We start from the raw sequence: 19,632 nt of genomic DNA, 5'->3' as shown, positions 1-19,632 counted from the left end.
CCATTAATTAATATTTAAGTATATCAGAATTAAAATATGACAAACTTTTATACGATATACTATTCATTTTTCAATATAAAATTAAGTAGGTAGTACACATATAACATATCTAATAAAACATTGATGCGATAATTGATTACTAAAATTTTAAATTGATTAAGTTATTAGTAATTACAAAATATCTTGCCTACTTGTACAATGAATTAAATAAAACAAAAATAGTATTTGATAATTACGAGTATCTAAATACATTCCAAGTATTTGTTTTTGTTCTTAAATACTTTTTCTTAAAAGTGTTTGAAATTTATTTTAAATATTTTCTAAATGGATGATTGGTATTTGTTTATGTATTTAAATTAAAATTATTTTAATAATTATTTTTTACAAAACTGCAGTACCTATATTATATTATATGTAAACCGTGAAAAATAATAATATAATAGGTACCGTCATTTATTTAAATACCCATTTAAACTATGTCTCCAAACTCTTTGTTTATTGTACGTTTTATCACTTATGAATGGATGTAAAATATAATAAAAACATTTTCTGTCGTTTATAAATTCTACGTCAAATTAAAATAAAAATGCAAAACAAAATAGTTTTAAAACACTATTGAAAACAGTATAATACGTGATTGTATTGTTTACTTTTTTTTTTTTGTTTATGTACATAATATTATAATACACGAACAATTCGAGATGCGTGGCCAAGAGAGCTGTGCATTTAGTAGTACTCAGTAATAGGTACTATAATTGATACTATTTTTTAATAACTTTTAGTACAATAAAGATAAACAGTAACTGGTAAGGTATAACATAATATTATGTTATAATACTGTTGTCTGAGAAATAAGTAATATAATATTATAATAGTAGTAAAAGAAGACATGAAATAATAGTCACCTGAGTCACAATAGGACACAACCACCCCTTTCTCATCGCCAAAGAACTGACGAAACTCCACGAAAAGTATTTATTATCCTATAGCCTTACTCTAACAGTAACTTGACGAAAAAAACAAAAATTAAGTAATATATTTTTTTTTTTTTCATTAACTATTATATATTATAAATAATTGTAAATAATGTTATTTTGTATTACTTATGACCTGTATATCAAATCTAAAAGAAGACTAAATATCCATAGTTGTTGTTAAAGCTGTAACAGATAAAAATAAAAATAAATATTATTAGAAAAGTAATTTTTTTTTGACTTGTGAATTCTCTTGAACCGTATTACTTTTTCGTCCTCGGACAAACCAGCTGCTTATTATATAGGTACTCCTCAATACTCTCCACCTGTACACATTTGTACACTTTTATCAAATACTATAAACAATATAATATAACAACTATAACGGTGTAAATATAAAGTACTATTTATACTATTTCATTTATATTAAGTAATATTATTATGTTTTATTTAGGTTATATTGGTGCTAAAAAGCATTAACTATTATGAAATCACGGCTATCAGTGTCATCGTCCAGATAGTCAGCCATTGTCTTGCGTACACCAACTCATGCCTGAATCCAATATTATACGCGTTCTTGTCAGAGAATTTCCGGAAGGCATTCAGAAAAGTGATAATTCCATGGAGACCGGAAGTGAACGTCCAAGGGAGATTTGCAAATGGAGACGCCCGGTCGATGGCTGTCACTAGGACGACTAGGACGACTAACAACGACATACTTTGAAATACTGGAATGAAAACTACGAAATTCAACCAAGGATAAAACATTTAAGGTATATTTTATATAAATTAAAATTATTTAAATAGGCACAGATGTGAATTAACTCAATGTAATTTATTGAGGTCTGATGAGGTAAGACAGTGTGACGTGAAAAAGCAAAGTCGATACAAAATGCATCACTACAGTTTCGTTTTTTCAGGATTAAATAGTAATTAACCAACAGAATAAAATATAGTTGTTGCTAAACTAATTTAAAAAAATTAAATTGTTCAACGAGAAAAAACACATCTCGTTGACTATACTACAAGAATCCGTTACGTGGTATGATTTAGTTAGAATTATTGCACGCTGTCCTTGGATTTTCGGAAGAAATATAATTGACCATTATGTGTGTTGTTATACAGTAGCAAAATAATAAAATGGAATAAAATAAGTGATCTGGCCAACGTGGTCTACCGACTACCAGAATTTATGTGGACATTTTTGTACAACTTCATTCAAAGGATACGTTTCAATTAAATTGGAATTGCGGGTCTATTTTTAAAACATTGTTATAACTTGGTTAGGATATGTTTTTGGCTTATACAAGCAACAGTTTCCAATGAATATCGTTGTATTAAATTATTTTTTAAAGTGTTTATTTATTCATTACGCTTGCTATTCGATACGAATACGACAGATAATAAACGATTAAGGAGTAACGGTAAACATAATGAATATTGAGCATTCTTTACTATACCTACTCGTGTTCGATATTTACACTTAAAGAAATAATCATATTACATAATATTAGGTATATACTGTGACTGTCCAGTATTTATGTCCTGTATTTCTATTACGGAAAAAAATAAAAAATTACTAAATCTCTCCAGCGTGGGAGGCTGGTGAGACTTTATTATTAGCTTAAGAAGTAAGTTCTATATATTTTGTTGAAGTTGACCATTACGATGCACTTTTATAAGCCATGTATATACCTTAATAATAACTTTAGTAACAAAAGAAACTAATCGGCTGGACAAAAAAAAAGAAAACCATATTTTATTTTCAACCACCTGTATTTTGATTCAAATCCAAACGGGTAAAACATTTTTTAAGAATATTAACAAGAAACGTATTAAATACGTTAATATAAATTAATATAAATTAGTTTTTATTTGTATTTTTAATGAAATAAATAAAACTAAAACAATTTGAAAATTGTAATACATTCTTTTTTAACATTTCGGGCTATGAATTACAATTTATTGTTATTGAACAGGCATAATATGTGCAAGTAAGATCATTTTTCTTAGGAGGAAATTTGTGTTTACATTCTATTTATAAAAACTTGTTATGGACAAAAAGGTGTATGAAAGAAATTAATAATGGATGTTTAGACCTGGTGAGCTTCTTAAGACAGTTTGGATAGATAAAGACTTTGGTAAGAACTCGAGAACGCTCCTAAATTTTTGGTGACTATAGTCCCCATTTACCATTTTGCCCACTTTAACCACTTTCTATAGATATTAATAGTTATATAAATTATATTACTATATTATAGTAATATTTTTTACGATTAGTAATAAGTTAGGATAAATTAATTTTTGCCAAAACAATTGCATTTACAGTAACATTTATTAATATTTAATTACCTAAAATAGTATCTTAATACTATATAATATATACATTCAACATTGAATCAATACTGACTTCCCATAGAACGGTGATAATAGGTTTTTGCCGTTTTTGGTATATATAGGCAATAGCTTAAAATTTATCTAAATATTTTTAAAATGGAATTGTGTATATTATAAAGATTACTAAACGTTGTCCTGCATCCATTTTTCTGAATAACACTATGATAAATTAAAATATCATAATATACGTAAAAGTTTCAAGTTCCAACGAATAATATTTTGAAATTACTACAAAATAATTAAAATCGTTATTCTTTATTTAAATATATATAACTCTGTGCAAATTTATTTTGAACTTGAAATATCTAAAAAATTGTGTTTGTATAATTTTTGATTTGTAAATAGCTATAAAAAAAACCCAAAATGAGGTATTGTATTAAATTTTTAATCTTTTTTACCCAAAAATCAAAATGTTACCTATCATACAACATAAATGAAAAATACTAAAATAAGTTGAAAATTTAAAATACTTATATTAATAAGTATTAATAACACAAAACGAGTTAAAGTATTTTAAGTTTTATGTATCTAGTAAATGCTAATATGTTTTTCAGTTATTTTTCAAAAATGTCTAAGAATTTTGAATTTTGACACCCCCCCCCCCCCCAAAAAAAAAAAAAAAATTACCTAATATATTCAATTTTATTAAAATTAATAAAGAAAACACATCATTCTCTGTAGAGAATCTAAAATATTATAAATAAATATTAGAATATTATTGTATTAGCTTGGATAAAATTAATTGCAGAAACATTTATTTTGAGTTATAAAATTAAATCACTTTACTACCTACTATCATAATGTCATCAAATATGATTAGTATTGTTTTTATAATAGTGAAAGTACTAAGTAGTAAGTAGCTACCTATTACATTTTAATATCATAATACTTCGGTTAGTATGAGTATAATAAATTATGGTGTAGACTAAAAGCAGCGGCTTTAATATGGAATGTGATTTAGGATCCGTACACTACATTAATAAACTGCACTACCTACTATATTATTTCAACGATCTAAATTGTATTCAAAGTATTATTGTTATAACTAAAATATTTGGATTTTGAAGGTATCTAATGACTGTAATAACATTTAGTTCAGTCGCTACTTGTTATCAGATTTGCACGTCGTGTAATAAGGTGTGAAAATATATTTTTCTTTTATCTACCATAAAAACGAACCGACACTTGAAAACAGTTCCCTCAACTTTTCCCAGACGAAAAACTAATAAAAATGTATCCTCGTGTGTTGTAAACGATACCTACCAAAGTCGTCAAACAAAAGGTTTATGAACGAAACACACATCAGCGATAATATGAAAAAAATGTGTATTTTATAAAAAAATATGGGTACCGTAGAAAATTTACTAAATTTTAGTTCATTTTAGATTAAGAATAATTAAGAATATGTTCTTAACTATAGTTTTATTGTGCCAATTGATTAACTATTGACAATATGCGTGGTTTTAAGTATATTATGTAAGCCACTGAAATGTAATAAAAAAAAAATTTCAACTATCAAAGAATATTAATCTACAACTATATGGTAATAACACGTATATACTAAAGTAATGATCATAATAATAACTAAATAAAAGAACAGTTGGACATTTTAGACACTTAAAATGCTAAATATTCATTATTTGAATCTGTACAATGCTATTATTTATAATTTTTTTTTTTTAAGTGTTATAAAATGTACCATTGCGGTGTTTGATAATGATTTTTGTTTAACTTAAAAGCTTTTAAAAATACTTTTATTAAAAAATATTTCTTAAACTGTATAAACTATTAATTTGATTTGAATAAATATACATATACAAGTTCTTTAAATATTGAACGTTTTGTTATTCAGATTGCCTTTATCAGTATAATATTATAGTTGAGTGAAATCAAGACTTTAAAATACGCGTTTTAATTTTATTATAATTTACTAACTTTACAACACATAACAAGAAAATAATAAATGTATTAAAAATATTAACACTGCAGTCACAGAAATCGTTTAATAATATAAATTATAATATACTATAATAATATTATTAATAACAATCGATCGCTTATTTTTTTTTATTTTTGGACATATCAGGAGATCTTTTGCTTTGACGTTATATCCGTGTGTTAGTTTGAACTCTAATCAATTTAGTAACCATTAATTGGAAACTATTTTGTGAAGTCATCGCTAATTAGTATTATTATTATTACTACTGAGTTCAATACAAATCAACATACCATAATAATAGTACAATATCACCGAATACATATGACTCCATTTTATTTTTAAGTGATATTGGTAGAGATAAAATTACTTTTCTCCTGAATATTATTTACGAAATGTTATCTAGCAAAATAGAAAATTAAGAATTGATCAACCAATATTTTTACAATCCTAAAATATATACCTAAGGTTTCCGCGGGGATTTAAGTAGGTAGATAAGAACTACCATAAAGTAAGAACTGTGAGGGGAATTTTTTTAAATTGATAGATTTGTTGGATTTCGAACAATTACGGAGGCTTGTTGAACACATCACGCAGGTGTTTCGAATACATATTTTATTTTCAGCCATACAAATTAGATCTATGTTTAGATATAATCCTAAAACACGTATGATGCGTGTGAAAACGAATAAAATTTGTTTCCTACCCAGAATTTATGATAGCTTACAGTGCATGCAAAACAACTACCATAGTTATATGAAACTTATTTCGCATGAAAATAAAAACATACAAATAGGTACATCGCAAAATCGATTCTATATTACCAGCAACAATGAAATGAAAACGAATTGAATGCCGTAGTGTGTTCACGAGATGTTGGCTGAGTGTTCTGATGAAGAAGGATTGACGTGTGCATTAAATTACTCTTAAAGCTTCGTGTCAGTTATGATTTCGAAAATGTAAAATAAACATTACGGCTATAGATTGATCAATCAAACGGCTCTCACAATAAGAATACCGTTTGTTAAAATAATACATTGAAAAAATATATTTTTGAATGTACAAGTGATATCCGTACGATATTATGACAGAAATCATATATGTACCTAGTTTATACCATGCATTACTATTACTTGCATCCAACGATTAATCGTAGTAAATAATGATTTTATTTTGAAAAGTATATATAATTATTGTTTCATCAAATATTTCATTTTTAATTTAAATATCCAAAAACGGTTGCACACTTTATGGAAATAAATGTTCGCTAAAAAAAAAGAAATTTATCATTCGACGCTTAATAATAATAATTTATATTTATTTTATTCGGAAATTCATTAGATAGATATTATACAAATCAGCCATTTGAATCACTGACCATTAATGGGAAATTCAAAATGTATGTTATTCTTAGTTATGTATATAATATAAAATATATTATTTGTAATAAATTTGACTCGAATTTCTAAGTGTTGTTCGCCTATGTAAAATATTCATACACCACAAACATCAACCTGTTTAAATATTCTGTTTAAAGTATACATTTCTTAACGAAAGTGCTGAATTTTAAATTTCTATATTATTTAGACCCTTATTAGGTTTCTACGTATGCACAATATTTAGGAAACTTAGGTGTACTTAGAAACCACAGATTTTAAATCAGCACCCTCAAAATATTTGTCATTTAAGGTTAACTAGTTCTTATTAATTTATGTATAGAGAAAAAAAATTATGATGTACTGGAAAAAGCGAATATTAAATATTTTATCATTGGATTGGAGATGGGGCAAAGTTGCTCATCGTGTAGTTCATAGTTAGAAGGTGAACTAAATAGATAAGGGGCTACAACACCCACATTGTTTCATTTAAATTGCACCACTGGGTTTCTATATCATTACGTATTTATAACATCATAAATTCTCGTAGAAGTGACCGAGTTTGTTGATTAGTTGCTTTGTTGATTACTGACCCACGGAAATAAATTTATATTGTTATATGGCCCCCTATTAGGTTTCTAAGAAATGTTCATTTGTGTTTTATAAAACAGTACTCTGACTTTTTTGTAGCCCACTTGATTAATACATTTATGTAATGTCTATATGGGAATAATTTTCTCTCTAGAGCAGCGGTATATTATACTTTAATATTATATACTTTTAAAGAAACGTGTGTAAAAAAATAAATGTGCCATGCTTGAATTTCATCTATACTAACCCCATGTTGATGGATTTAGATAAAATATATTGCCTTAATAAAATAACTAAAATCGGTAATAGTATAACGTAAACCAACGATAATAATGTCTTAATAAACACAGATTTTCTATTTCTGTAGCCGTCTTCATTTGTGTTTATGAATACCTACTTTGACAATAACCTTGACATCTCGCGATAAGTGATTTCATACTCGTAGATTGCAAGTCGGTTAACACAATAATATTATTATAAAGGGGGCAATCGTTTCAAAAATGATTTCCGTGCTGCAGTTGTGCATACACGACTATAACAATACTGTCTGTTGGAGTTAATTATCCTATTTCTGACGTACAGATCGTCTGAGAAATGTTAAACATCTTCAGGCATGCGTGCCTACAACAAATGATACCCGTCGTCTTAATGGCCTTAAGGCTTACCACATTTCCACCACATACAATTATTGAGCCACAAACCAAGTTTCGGTTAATTAACAAGTTTCTAAAATAATCATCTTGTCCCTCTGTCCTGCTATTTCAATATTTAGATTTCTGAATTTTGTGTTCAGGTCTCGTCGGCAATGAGTTACTCCAATTGGTTAATCTATGTTGATTTTGTATTTAATTACAATAATACCCCTACCAAGACATATCTACATCCGACCAATCGTTGGGCGTAGGGTAACTATTAAAGTGCTCAATATACAAAAATAATATTCACATTCGATTGTTATTAATAATATTATTATTATTATTATTATTATTATTACTATTATTATTAATATTATCTTCGTGGTTATTTGCTGTTACGCATTAAATTGCTGATCGATTGAATACGGACATATTATGAAATTCGTTCAATAATCTTGATTGGGAATCTTATGGTTTCAATTAGAATAAATCGGCGATCAATTTTCTCACGCAAGTCACGCTGGAATCATGTTTAAAACATATCAGCACACAATGTAAAGTGTGTTTACGCATGCCATGCTCTAGATTTTCGTTTATTTGATACCGACAAACTGAACAAAACTACATGTTCAAATCAGTATATTTATAGTTTAGTATTATCACTAGAACATTTTTGAAATCGTTACAAAAACGACTGTAGCATATTGGATTTACGTGCAGCGAATTTGAACGCGTAGCACGCAAACTGCCGACCCACAATTATTAAGACAAATTAATTTCAAAAGATTACGCCAAAATAACTTGCATCAGAAATATGTGTTTTTATTTACCACCACGGTCGTTATTGATTTCGGCGTGTATTCGATACGCTTTATTTGCACCCGGTTATCTCTTTCGAACAAAATGTCTGTGGATGCAACGTCACCTAGTCGTATTCCTAGATGTCAACTGTAAAATAGTTCAATCACGTGGGAAATAAAAAAATAACATCCAAACATAGATCGTAAGCTAATATTATACACTATAATATAATAGAATATACAAGTTATTTATTATACAATGTATGTATATTAAATAACAATCAGCTGCGAGAGCCGTCGCATAACTTTTTTTTCGTTGAACCCACCACCCTAAATAGCAAATGAAAAGATGTAAAAAAAATACTTTGATTAGAATTTCATTAAAATCAAATAATATTAAAATTCAATTAATTTTCAAAACAATGTAAATCCATTGAAGTGTATTAAACAAAGTTGTAAAAAGTACCTATATATAGGGTAATAGTAATTACAATTTCAGTAAAACAGTACAAGTATTGAATATAAAGTTTGGGGCAGGGTAGGTAATGTAAAAAAAGATAGGTATGGAAAAGCTTAAAAAAAAATCAATAATTTTGAAACGCATAAAAACCTATAGTAGGTATTGATTTTATTGGCTTTAAATCATAAATTAAACTATCATCAGTATTCATCACAAGTACTGTGTCATGAATCCTTTTTGGTTTCACGTTAAATGTGTTAGTTTAACATCCACAGCTAATTATTGTGGGATACATTTATTATGTTCTAACTTTTTTTCAAGTAATGTGATGATTTACGTATAGTTTCCGTGAAAACATACAGTAAAAAAAGCCCATAAAAACTTCCTATACAAAAAGCTTAGTGTTACACTGCCATTTGTATTATCATTAAGTTAAACTCCATACCAGAATTTACTTCACATAGTTTCAAAAATCCAATTAGTAATTAGGTATACGTTGTCATTATTTTTTTAATGTCTTAAAGACTTAAACCGTATTACTATTCATAAAACACGGTGAAAATAAAACCACATGAAACCCAATTGGGTACCTATTTATTTGTTATAAACGGTAGCAATCTAATTAAATTTAAACTGCAAAATTCGTCTTACACAATTTGTTTTTCGTAGCATTTAATATTATATTTTCCTATAACTTCAGCGATTTAAAAATGCGAATCCTTATATAGGAATTATAATACATCAATAAATTAATGAGCTCAGATGATTACATTATGTAACTTTTTAGTGTGATTTACTATATATTATATATAAAAAGTGCTCACCGCTTTTTTTTTGATAATGCAGTTATTCGAAATTTCAAAATCTGTTTTTGGATTTTTAAATATACTTAAATAGGTACCATATTTCCTCATTCTTGAGGTTTTTTTTTCTACTTAAGATATGTTCAGTGGAGACACTAACATCTGTTTTTCAAATGAGAACCTACCTTTTCTACTATAAATTATTTTGCGGATAATTTTTCTGAGAATATTCATGTATCAGAAGCAAAATTTGTTATGGTTTTGTGTTCTTTAACTTTGTGTAGTAAGGATATAGGTCCATGATAATGGGTCTGTCAGATATGGAATTATGGTGATTTGAACATTTTAGTAATTAATACCTATTATTCTATCAACATGAATGATTTTTCAAAATGGTCCAAATAAAATAACTATTAGATACAATATTACATTTGTTTTATATTTTAATAAAACCATTTTTAAAGACTATCAAACATTTTAATAACTTAGAAACTATTTGTTAAATTGTTAAAATTTTGAATTAGTTACATAACATTTTCAAAAAAATATCCACACATTTACCATAAAAAAGGAAAATTCTCATTTGAAAAATAGAAGTTTGTATCACCATGGGACACTATTTAAGTACCTACTACAAGAAAAACTAAAGAATTTGAAAAAATAGTCTAAGTATATTTAAAATTCTAAAAGTCAGAATTTGAAAAAATTCACAACTAAAAGAAAAAATGGGGGTTACCATGCTTGGAAAATTACCCTGTATACATACATTGTACTTTGTATTTTATTAGATTGATTACTTACAAGAACAGTCATTAAAATCTATACTAAACAAGGTTGAAATTAAAAATTTATAGTTTACATCAGTTTTACAACAAATGTCTTTCCTTTTTTCTATAACTAATTCATTTCAACTTTTTTTGAAATTTATACTCATATATTAGGTACTATTTTATTTATTTCGTGCATATTTTTATACCTATTGAATTAACTGCAATTTTATTTAAAACTACAAAGTTATTTTATTTTTTAATAAATAATTTAATAGCACGTCCGTTGTAATCTTGTAATATTAAAAAAAAAAAGCTGTTTGTCGATGTAATCAAATTATAAGTAAAGGAAATGTCGATAATAATAAAATACACTTCTTAAAATAAATATCAACAGAATATTTTTATGAAAAATAAATAAAAATAGTTATAATGATATTCAAACTAATGAAATTAAAAAAATATTCTGCACGCTTTTTATTAAAGAACATTTTTTAGACTTGCAGTACTTTACAGAAAAAGTTATACAATATGAAATTTGGTATGGAAAAAACTCCTTTACTTTTAAAATGTATACAATGTGTGAGTTCCTAAATAATAATAATTAAAAATTAAAGTTAAAATAACCTAAATATTATAATATGCTTACAAGGGCTTTTAGGGAATTTCTATTTCAATAGAAATATTTTGTAATAGCTTTAAGATTTTCTTCTGTAAATAAATATCAACCCTTGTGTTGGACGGTTAAGACTTTTTCGATATTGACCAAATTGTACCTCGTACATAACTTTCATCTATATGAAATCACTAAAATATCGAATGGTTACACGTATCCTGTTTATCCAGAACATTAGAAGTAAAAACCATATCAAACTAAATAAAAGAAAACTGTTCAACTGTTCTAACACTTCTTCACTTCCCATGAATTTGTAAATCTTGCTAAAAAAAAAACTTAATTATAATAATATTTGAAAAATTTGTATTATATATTATAGTTTGATATAATCATTAAATAATCATAGAAGTTTCGATTGTTTATTTATGAATTATTGAAAAGCATATCTCATATGCTATGTTATATTATTTTACAGAAAGCATTAAAAAATTAACTATTATTACATGCCATTTGCACTTCATTATGTGTCAACAAAAGCAATTTTACTGTTTACGATATTTTAAGTTAATTATTAAAATTGAGCGATATAATCTCATAAATATTTTCATTGGTTTATATAATATATATTATAAACGTTTAATTGAAGCTTGGAGACCAACAAAACGGCTCTCTTTTTAATATTTTGCTATTCAATTAGAAATCCTGATATCGCTTTTAAAATATATAATAACTTCAAAGCTTGTGGAACTTATATTTTTCAATTATTAAAGGGTGAACCGTATCATGAAATTGTACAATTATTTGATATTTGTAAGCCACAGTCGTTTAATAAACTGAAATATATTATAAAATAATTATAATCACTGATATCCGAACAGAAAATGTATATCTGAATCTAAGAGATGTATTGATATTTGTCAAACCTTAAAATAATATTAAACTTATAATACCTGAGGAGTTCGTATGAAGTCACCATGAAGAAGATTTCTCTGAAATACGTTTATTGGTATTATCTGATAGTGTTGTTTCTTTTATGTTTTATTATTTTATATAGCTACCAACGTAAACATAATACAATTTATGTATCTAGATTAAAAATCTTGTTTTTTCGGTACCAATAAAATATATCTTAAAAGTGGTAAAACCGTGTTTATTGCGACTATAAGATATTAAATTAAATTACATTATAATTCTTAATTACACATTATTTAGTTAGATATTACATAGGTAGTTATAAAAAAAAAAACCTTTTTCGGTTGATAATTATATTTGAAAATGAGACAAACTATCAGATAGATTTTGACTATATTATAGGTATATTAGATTATAGCTAAACCACTATCGTATGACTTTAAAAGAAAATTTTTCAACAGAGTGAATATTACGAGTGTACAAAAAATACATTATTTTGTCGTCGTTAGGATAGTTTAAATACGCTTACAAAACTCCACATCAGAGAAAACTTTTTGCGTCTGACGTGTGTTAAAACAGTTTTTCAGTCTACGAATAATACTTTAAAATTTAAATGTTAACATGCATTCAAAGATTTACGCCAAATAAAATGTACTTGTATGACACTATTGTATCAAATAACATTTTTGCAAAAATAACCAGTTTACGTTAGTGCATTATAAAATTATTATTTGATTTAATGAAAGTGACTACAAAATATTTAGATATTATTCTGTTTTAATTTCTTCAAACGGGTATATATATATAGTATAGATCATTCACTATCATATCATACTCGCTTAAAATATTATTTTGAAAAACGTTTAAGATACATAAGTACCAATGGGGGAAGCAAAAAAAAGTTAAGACCACCGAATGTACAGCTTATTTGAACCTAGGTACCTTAAATTGTATTTATGAATAGGCTAAAAACTAAAAATTTAACTATAATAATACTTTACCTAATAATTGAATGAAATGCAATTGAAGTGATTTTTTTTTCATTATTTTTAATAATGTATCAACAAAAACAAAGTTATATTAGCTAACTATAATTAATAAATCAACACAATTATGTTATAAAATTTTTTTTTTATCTTTCTAGATGAAATAATAGTTTCAATTGCTTCATAGTCAAGTTATAGAGGTATATACATGATAATATTATATATATACATAATAATTTTAAAAATGATAAATTGATAGGTCAACTAGTCAAAACTCAATATCTCAATGACTTTAAAAACATCGAAATAAGACTTCTAGAAAATGTCCCTACGTTTTAAAAATGTATTATTGTATTATTTGTGAACTCAAGTTGTATTTCTATTGGCTTGGCTATTGGATCGTTGGAATCCTACTGTGTAGATTTCGAGTGTATGTGCTTACTGTATAGCTTTTATATTGCCTGTTAATCGCAATGCTTCTTTAATTTACATTACAACACACATATTTAGCATAAAATGGATTCATAATTAATAAACCAATTTGTGTTTTAACAAAACTCAATGCTGTATGCCTGTATATCATAAATATATATATCAATAGTTAATTAGTTTAATTTCATAATATATTATATTTATATAATATATTGCCGGATACTATTTTTCAAAATGTAATTTGCCTTTAATAATTTAACATTTTCGAATGCATTAAAATATCATAAAGCTAAATCGTCGACTTGCCTTATCTATTCCGGGATTAACTCATTAATGATTTATAAATTCCCATACAATCTCTTCACACCCGTGACTTTGAAATCTTAATCTGACTGAGCGCCAAATATTCGTTTTCTCGCAGCCTAAATTACACCAAAATATAATATCCTCGTTCATTCACGATTCACGCTCATCTGGTCTATCGGTTTCCTCTGCCATAAAACATTTTGTTGAATAGCACTAATAGCAGCGGCGATGACTGTAACTTAAAATAATATAGTATTTCATTCAAACCATATCCATGGTTTCTTTTAAAAGAAAATATTTTTTTTAAGATTCTGATAAAAAAAAAAAAAACGTGACATTATATGTAACGGTTTTGCAATTATGGTTTTTATATAATACATATTTTTATGTGAACATTTTTTCCGGTTAAACTAAAAAAAGTTGTACGTACTAAGGTCGGAAATCGAGCGTGTAAACGGTATTTTAGAATAAAAATCATTTATAGGTTTTTCCTAAATATATTTTTTAAGCTGAGGAAAAACAAACAATCGTCTAAAAATGTTGAAGGAACGTCAGCATACGTTGTTTTTTATCACTCGGAATTGTTTTTACAAATGCAATGATTCATCGTTAGTGTCGAATTTAATATCACAACACGCCAATACCCTGCACGGAATTGAGCATAGCAAAACGAGTGCCTAAAATGGTTTCATATTAATTTCATTTGTCGATTGATTTTTAGGATCGTTTTTTTAACATTATTTACATAGGTAAACACATATTATTAATATTCTCGTTATATGTGTCTTGCATATTACGCTTGGAATTAATGACTTTAATAATAATTATATTCAATGCATAAGAATAAAATCTTGAACCATTAATAGTACAATAGGTTTGTGGTTTAAAACAAAAACGTACTAACCAAATTGTAATCCGACCCATTGTAATAATACCGAAAACCAAAAGCATGCGAACGGCAACCAGTAGGTAAATAAAACGAATTTAATTAATGATGTATTGTATATTGTAGCTTAGTGTAATTCGATTTGTGCTTACAGTTATAAACAAATTTTGATTGTTACAGGTATGTGTAACACTGATCAACTATTTAGCCACTTTTAATGATTAATAATTTTTTTAAATCAAAAAAAAAACATTCATTCTTTGTTCAGTAAATGTGTATTTTAAATTTAGTTGTAATACCTATAGTACAGTGGCTATATTATCCATTAAATGCATTACTGTTGATGTACGTTTACACTTTTACATTTTATTATTTGTTCATGTTATTTTCTATTCCATTATCCCTCCAAAATCAATAAAATATTCAATAATCAATATAGCATTTTATAGAACTTATACTGAAGACTGATCAGACCCATTTCGATCATTATGAGTTAGTTGAGTGGCATACAATTGCCAATCATTTCGTTTTTGAATCTAAAGTATAATATTATCTGGGTACCTACATAATGGTTATCAAATTTATTTCAACGACTAAATGTGATGGTGAGCGTTTTTGAGATATTGTTGGTATTTCGATTATAATACGTAGGTAGGTCATCTGAATTACTAAAACTGATGGTGCTCTACGACTGCGGCCGCTGCGGAAGGTTAATGATAATTTCCCGGACTGGACAGGACTTGTTAATTAAGGTCACGGCGTGGTGAAATCCGCAAATATACGCGACCGTATTGTATTTACCTAGGTAGGTACCTACTGTAATTATTTTATTTAGAAACAATACTAGTAAGATCATCAGAATAAACGGATAATATTATTTAATTTATACGGAATCGCTGGAATAACATTATAATTGTCTATGTTGGGTTCTTCAAAATTTACCTGAAAGGACTACAATATAGGTATGTATAGTTAGTGTACGCCATTATTTCGATATTCCTGAATCAATTTTTTTTTTTTTTGGAAAAGAGGGGAAGTAGGTAACTGATCATGTGTGCAGTAAGTGTTGAGTGTACCTCCCCATTGAGTAAGTCACTGTAATGTATTTGTTATACTTTTATTCAATGATAAATCGTCGCATATAATATAAAAATTAAACCTGAGAGAGGACGGTCGGTCAGCCTATACTACTATGTTTTATGATATATTTATATTGCTACTATAGCAATTTATTTCACTATTAGTAAATAGTTATACTGTAGGTTGAATTAATTTTTCCAAAAAATTGCATTTATCTTATTATTCATATTTAATTATTATATAACAGTATATATTTAATATTTATATCATATTAATATATTATATTATGTTTATTAACTTTTGAGTCAATACAGACTTAACGTAAAACGGTGTGAATAAGTCCGTGGTATAAAAATACAATTAGTCTAGATATTTTGATAATTTAATTGTGTCATATGTGTATCGCTTGCAAGGATCACAGTAACAACTTTCAGTCTTTTTTTATAATCTCCAAACATCACCTCTTGACACAACTTATTGTATGATATTTTATTGTCATATCTCTATGCATTCCATGGTACGATATTAAGAATTTTTGTACGTACATCATTTGTAAATTTGAAACAAAACGAATACTAATTTGCGTCTATTCGGACAACTATAACAAGCCACCTAAGAATCAAATATAAATTTAAGAAATGAACACACTAACTTTATGAACTAAAAAATCATAACATGTTGTAAGATTATACGCAATTTACAAAGTCTTAAATGAAATATTATGACAATTTCAAATTAATAGTAGCAGTTACGCTTTTTGATTACGGTCTGAATGTTTTAGACTCAACTTTCATTTAAATATGGGTCAATAACAGAACCCTCCAGTTCATGCACTTCAAACTTATATACCATAAGGCTTACTTCATTATTTTATTAATGTAACCATCTCCCTTTTCGCCTGAAAAATGATTAAAATCTTTTAGACTTCAGATTATTAATTAATCATAGGTTAGGTTAGGTACCTAATGCATTCAAATGTATGTCTTTTTAAAATATATCACTTAGTAGAATATTCTAAATTCTAATACCATCAAATCATGTCGTTGGTCCTAACAAGTTGAGTGATATCTACGATTTTTGGAGTAATTTCCGTGTTCCTACAGCATAGGTAACAACGATATGGATACCAACGATTCATATAATCGACACGTACCTATATATTATAAGTAAACACGATTGGTTCCTATTTTTCTTTGGCAAACATTAAACTTTTAACAGATTTCTGTTTTCACAGTGTTGTTTGACAAATGATTTTATGTTTTCGCCGAAAATAATCAAACATATAAGCAACTTCGATTTTTATGTCATACAATGTTTTTTAAATAAAACTTTTCCACCAAGTGTTTCGCCATCACTCGATAACTAATAATTTCAACGAGATTCTGATTCTAGTAAAATAAAAATGGCAGTTAAACTAGATTTGTTCCGTTGGAGTTAACAATTTCGATTTAATAAAATTGTTCAGTCTAGTTAATAAAATAAAACAATTAAAAACCGCGCAATAATAAACAATATATAGTATCTTGGATTTTATACCTAAGCCTAGGCAGCATATCATTGTAAGCATGGACCGTCTATTTGGGTTGAAAAAACGCTCAAGGCTGTTTATCATTTAAAACAAATAAACGCTGTTTATCTCTTTTCAAAAATAAATTGTTTTCATTTGGGCAGTCACTCATTGGGCGTTCGAGGCGAACCCACTTGAAGTGTTTTATAGAGAAAAGTGTAATTTAGGAATAACGTTTTCGTTGCACGGTTGTCGAGCAAAACATTTACGCTTTGCGTTTTTAATTACCTCTATAGTGCCTAGCGAAGGTGAATATACGAATATTATGCCAACAGAACTCATCGCTCAGTGCGCTCGGGTAAAAACGCAATAGCTGGTTATATACCCAAATTAAATATGTCACTGCGAGCGTCCAAAATAAAAAAACACCAAAAATAAACTGCTTTTTTTGTCCATCTCCCCTGCACAATATACGCCTGCCTTTGTGAACAATATTAGCGTGCATATTGTGGTAAAATTTGTCGCGTGTTTGCATTGGATAGCCATCAAAACGTTTATAGGCCGCCACGACAAGCTGTGGCTGACAAATAACGCATTATATCACAATATTATGGTGACGTCACCGATATCGTTTGCCGTTCAATGGATTTATGTGCCGTGTAAAAACAAAGAACCGCGTTGTACCGGCGAGCACCCCCCCCCCCCCCCGCGAGGATAAATAAATTATTGCGACCGCTCGCTTTATGTTTTCGAAACCGTCGCCCAATGACGGCCGGCAACCGATTGTTAGTCGAAATATTATTACTTAGTCTATAATATTGTTATGTATTATAATGATAATATTATGTTGTCGTCGTTTAGTGTGTGTGTGTGTGTGTGTGTGTGTGTGTGTGTGTGTGTATAATTGATTGTCACCCGGTCGAGTCCGTTTGCAGAGAACCTGAAACCGAACAACACACTACACGGACGGCCCTTGTGACAGATTCGACAGCCCAACGCTCACAAAATAATATTATGTAATATAAAGTCGTACACGAAACCAGAAACTGAATAATATCCGCACTCGGCACTTGCGAGTGAGTGCCTATAGCGTGTGGGTGTCGTGGGGGGGGTGGGGGAGGTGGTAGTATAACACGCCAGTTATGTCGCCGCCTGTACGAAATATGAGCCACGCGCAACAAATTCGCATTTTGAATTTCCAATACGTCGGGGTGGGGGGTCGTGGCGTGTATCATACAATAATAATATGTATACTATAGTAATATAATATTATATGGGTAGCATGTTGTTTTTAGAGTACGTTACACGTCATGCAATTTAAAGAGGACATCACGCTAATAACAGCATCCGCAGTTGTTGGTAGCCGTTTTTTTGTTTCCCTACATAATACAATTATAGCTGTTTTTAATCGTTGTTGTAAACTAAAAGCCAAATTGATTAACCAGTCCATTGGCGCAACTAGGGGGGGGGGGCAAACCCCCCTGACTAAGATTCAGCCTTCCCCACGAATATCCCTTATTGATTTAGATACAAGCCCCCTATGGGTTATTTTAAATAAATAGTTTTGTTAGCCCCCCAGAATTTTAACCCTAGTTATTATAAAAAAAAAAAATTAAATAAATCGTGTATTATAATTGTTTACCTAATAATACCCAATAATAGGTACTAAGTTTTCGTTTAAGTTATTTAAACTTAACTTAAAATATTTATAGACACTATTGTACTTAATAACCTATATTTTGTTATTTATTCTTTTAATGTGCAGGCACCTAGGTTTGAAATTTTTTCTGATCCCCCCCCCCCCCCTATACAAAAGTTATGTTTACGCCACTGCCGGTATCCAAAAACACTTACCGCCAACCGGTGGTACACATGATAAACAATCGACAATATTATGAATGATGTCAATCGGTTCCGTTACAGCGCGCGGACTGAGTTAGATATGACTAAAAGAGCAAATTACACTTGTTCGTAATGTACAATTTTCTGAAATTTGTACACCACATACATAACTAAATGAAAAATACCTTTAAAAATGTACGTCGTTTATCGTCATAATAATACAACTCATGCCGAGTCTTCTCAACCATTTAATGCCTTTGAATTCCTCGCAGCACCCACCTAACTTTAGTTTAATATTTACACGAACATATAAACTCAAAACGAAG

The 19,632-nt window shown here is 28.1% G+C and overlaps 1 protein-coding gene across 1 annotated transcript in view; it reads left to right on the top strand.

Annotated features, from left to right (window-relative positions):
* The window catches only part of LOC132939750 (allatostatin-A receptor-like), a 197,323-nt gene that overhangs the window by 124,321 nt on the left and 53,370 nt on the right, over positions 1-19,632 (top strand). Inside the window, exon 4 of the mRNA XM_061007097.1 lies at positions 1,429-1,747. Coding sequence (XP_060863080.1) covers positions 1,429-1,698 — 270 coding nt within the window. The 3' untranslated portion in view covers positions 1,699-1,747. The remainder of the gene's footprint in view (positions 1-1,428; positions 1,748-19,632) is intronic.

Source organism: Metopolophium dirhodum, chromosome 2 (assembly GCF_019925205.1).
Source record: "Metopolophium dirhodum isolate CAU chromosome 2, ASM1992520v1, whole genome shotgun sequence".
NCBI lineage: Eukaryota > Metazoa > Arthropoda > Insecta > Hemiptera > Aphididae > Metopolophium > Metopolophium dirhodum.
This window is presented reverse-complemented; position numbering and strand designations above follow the sequence as displayed.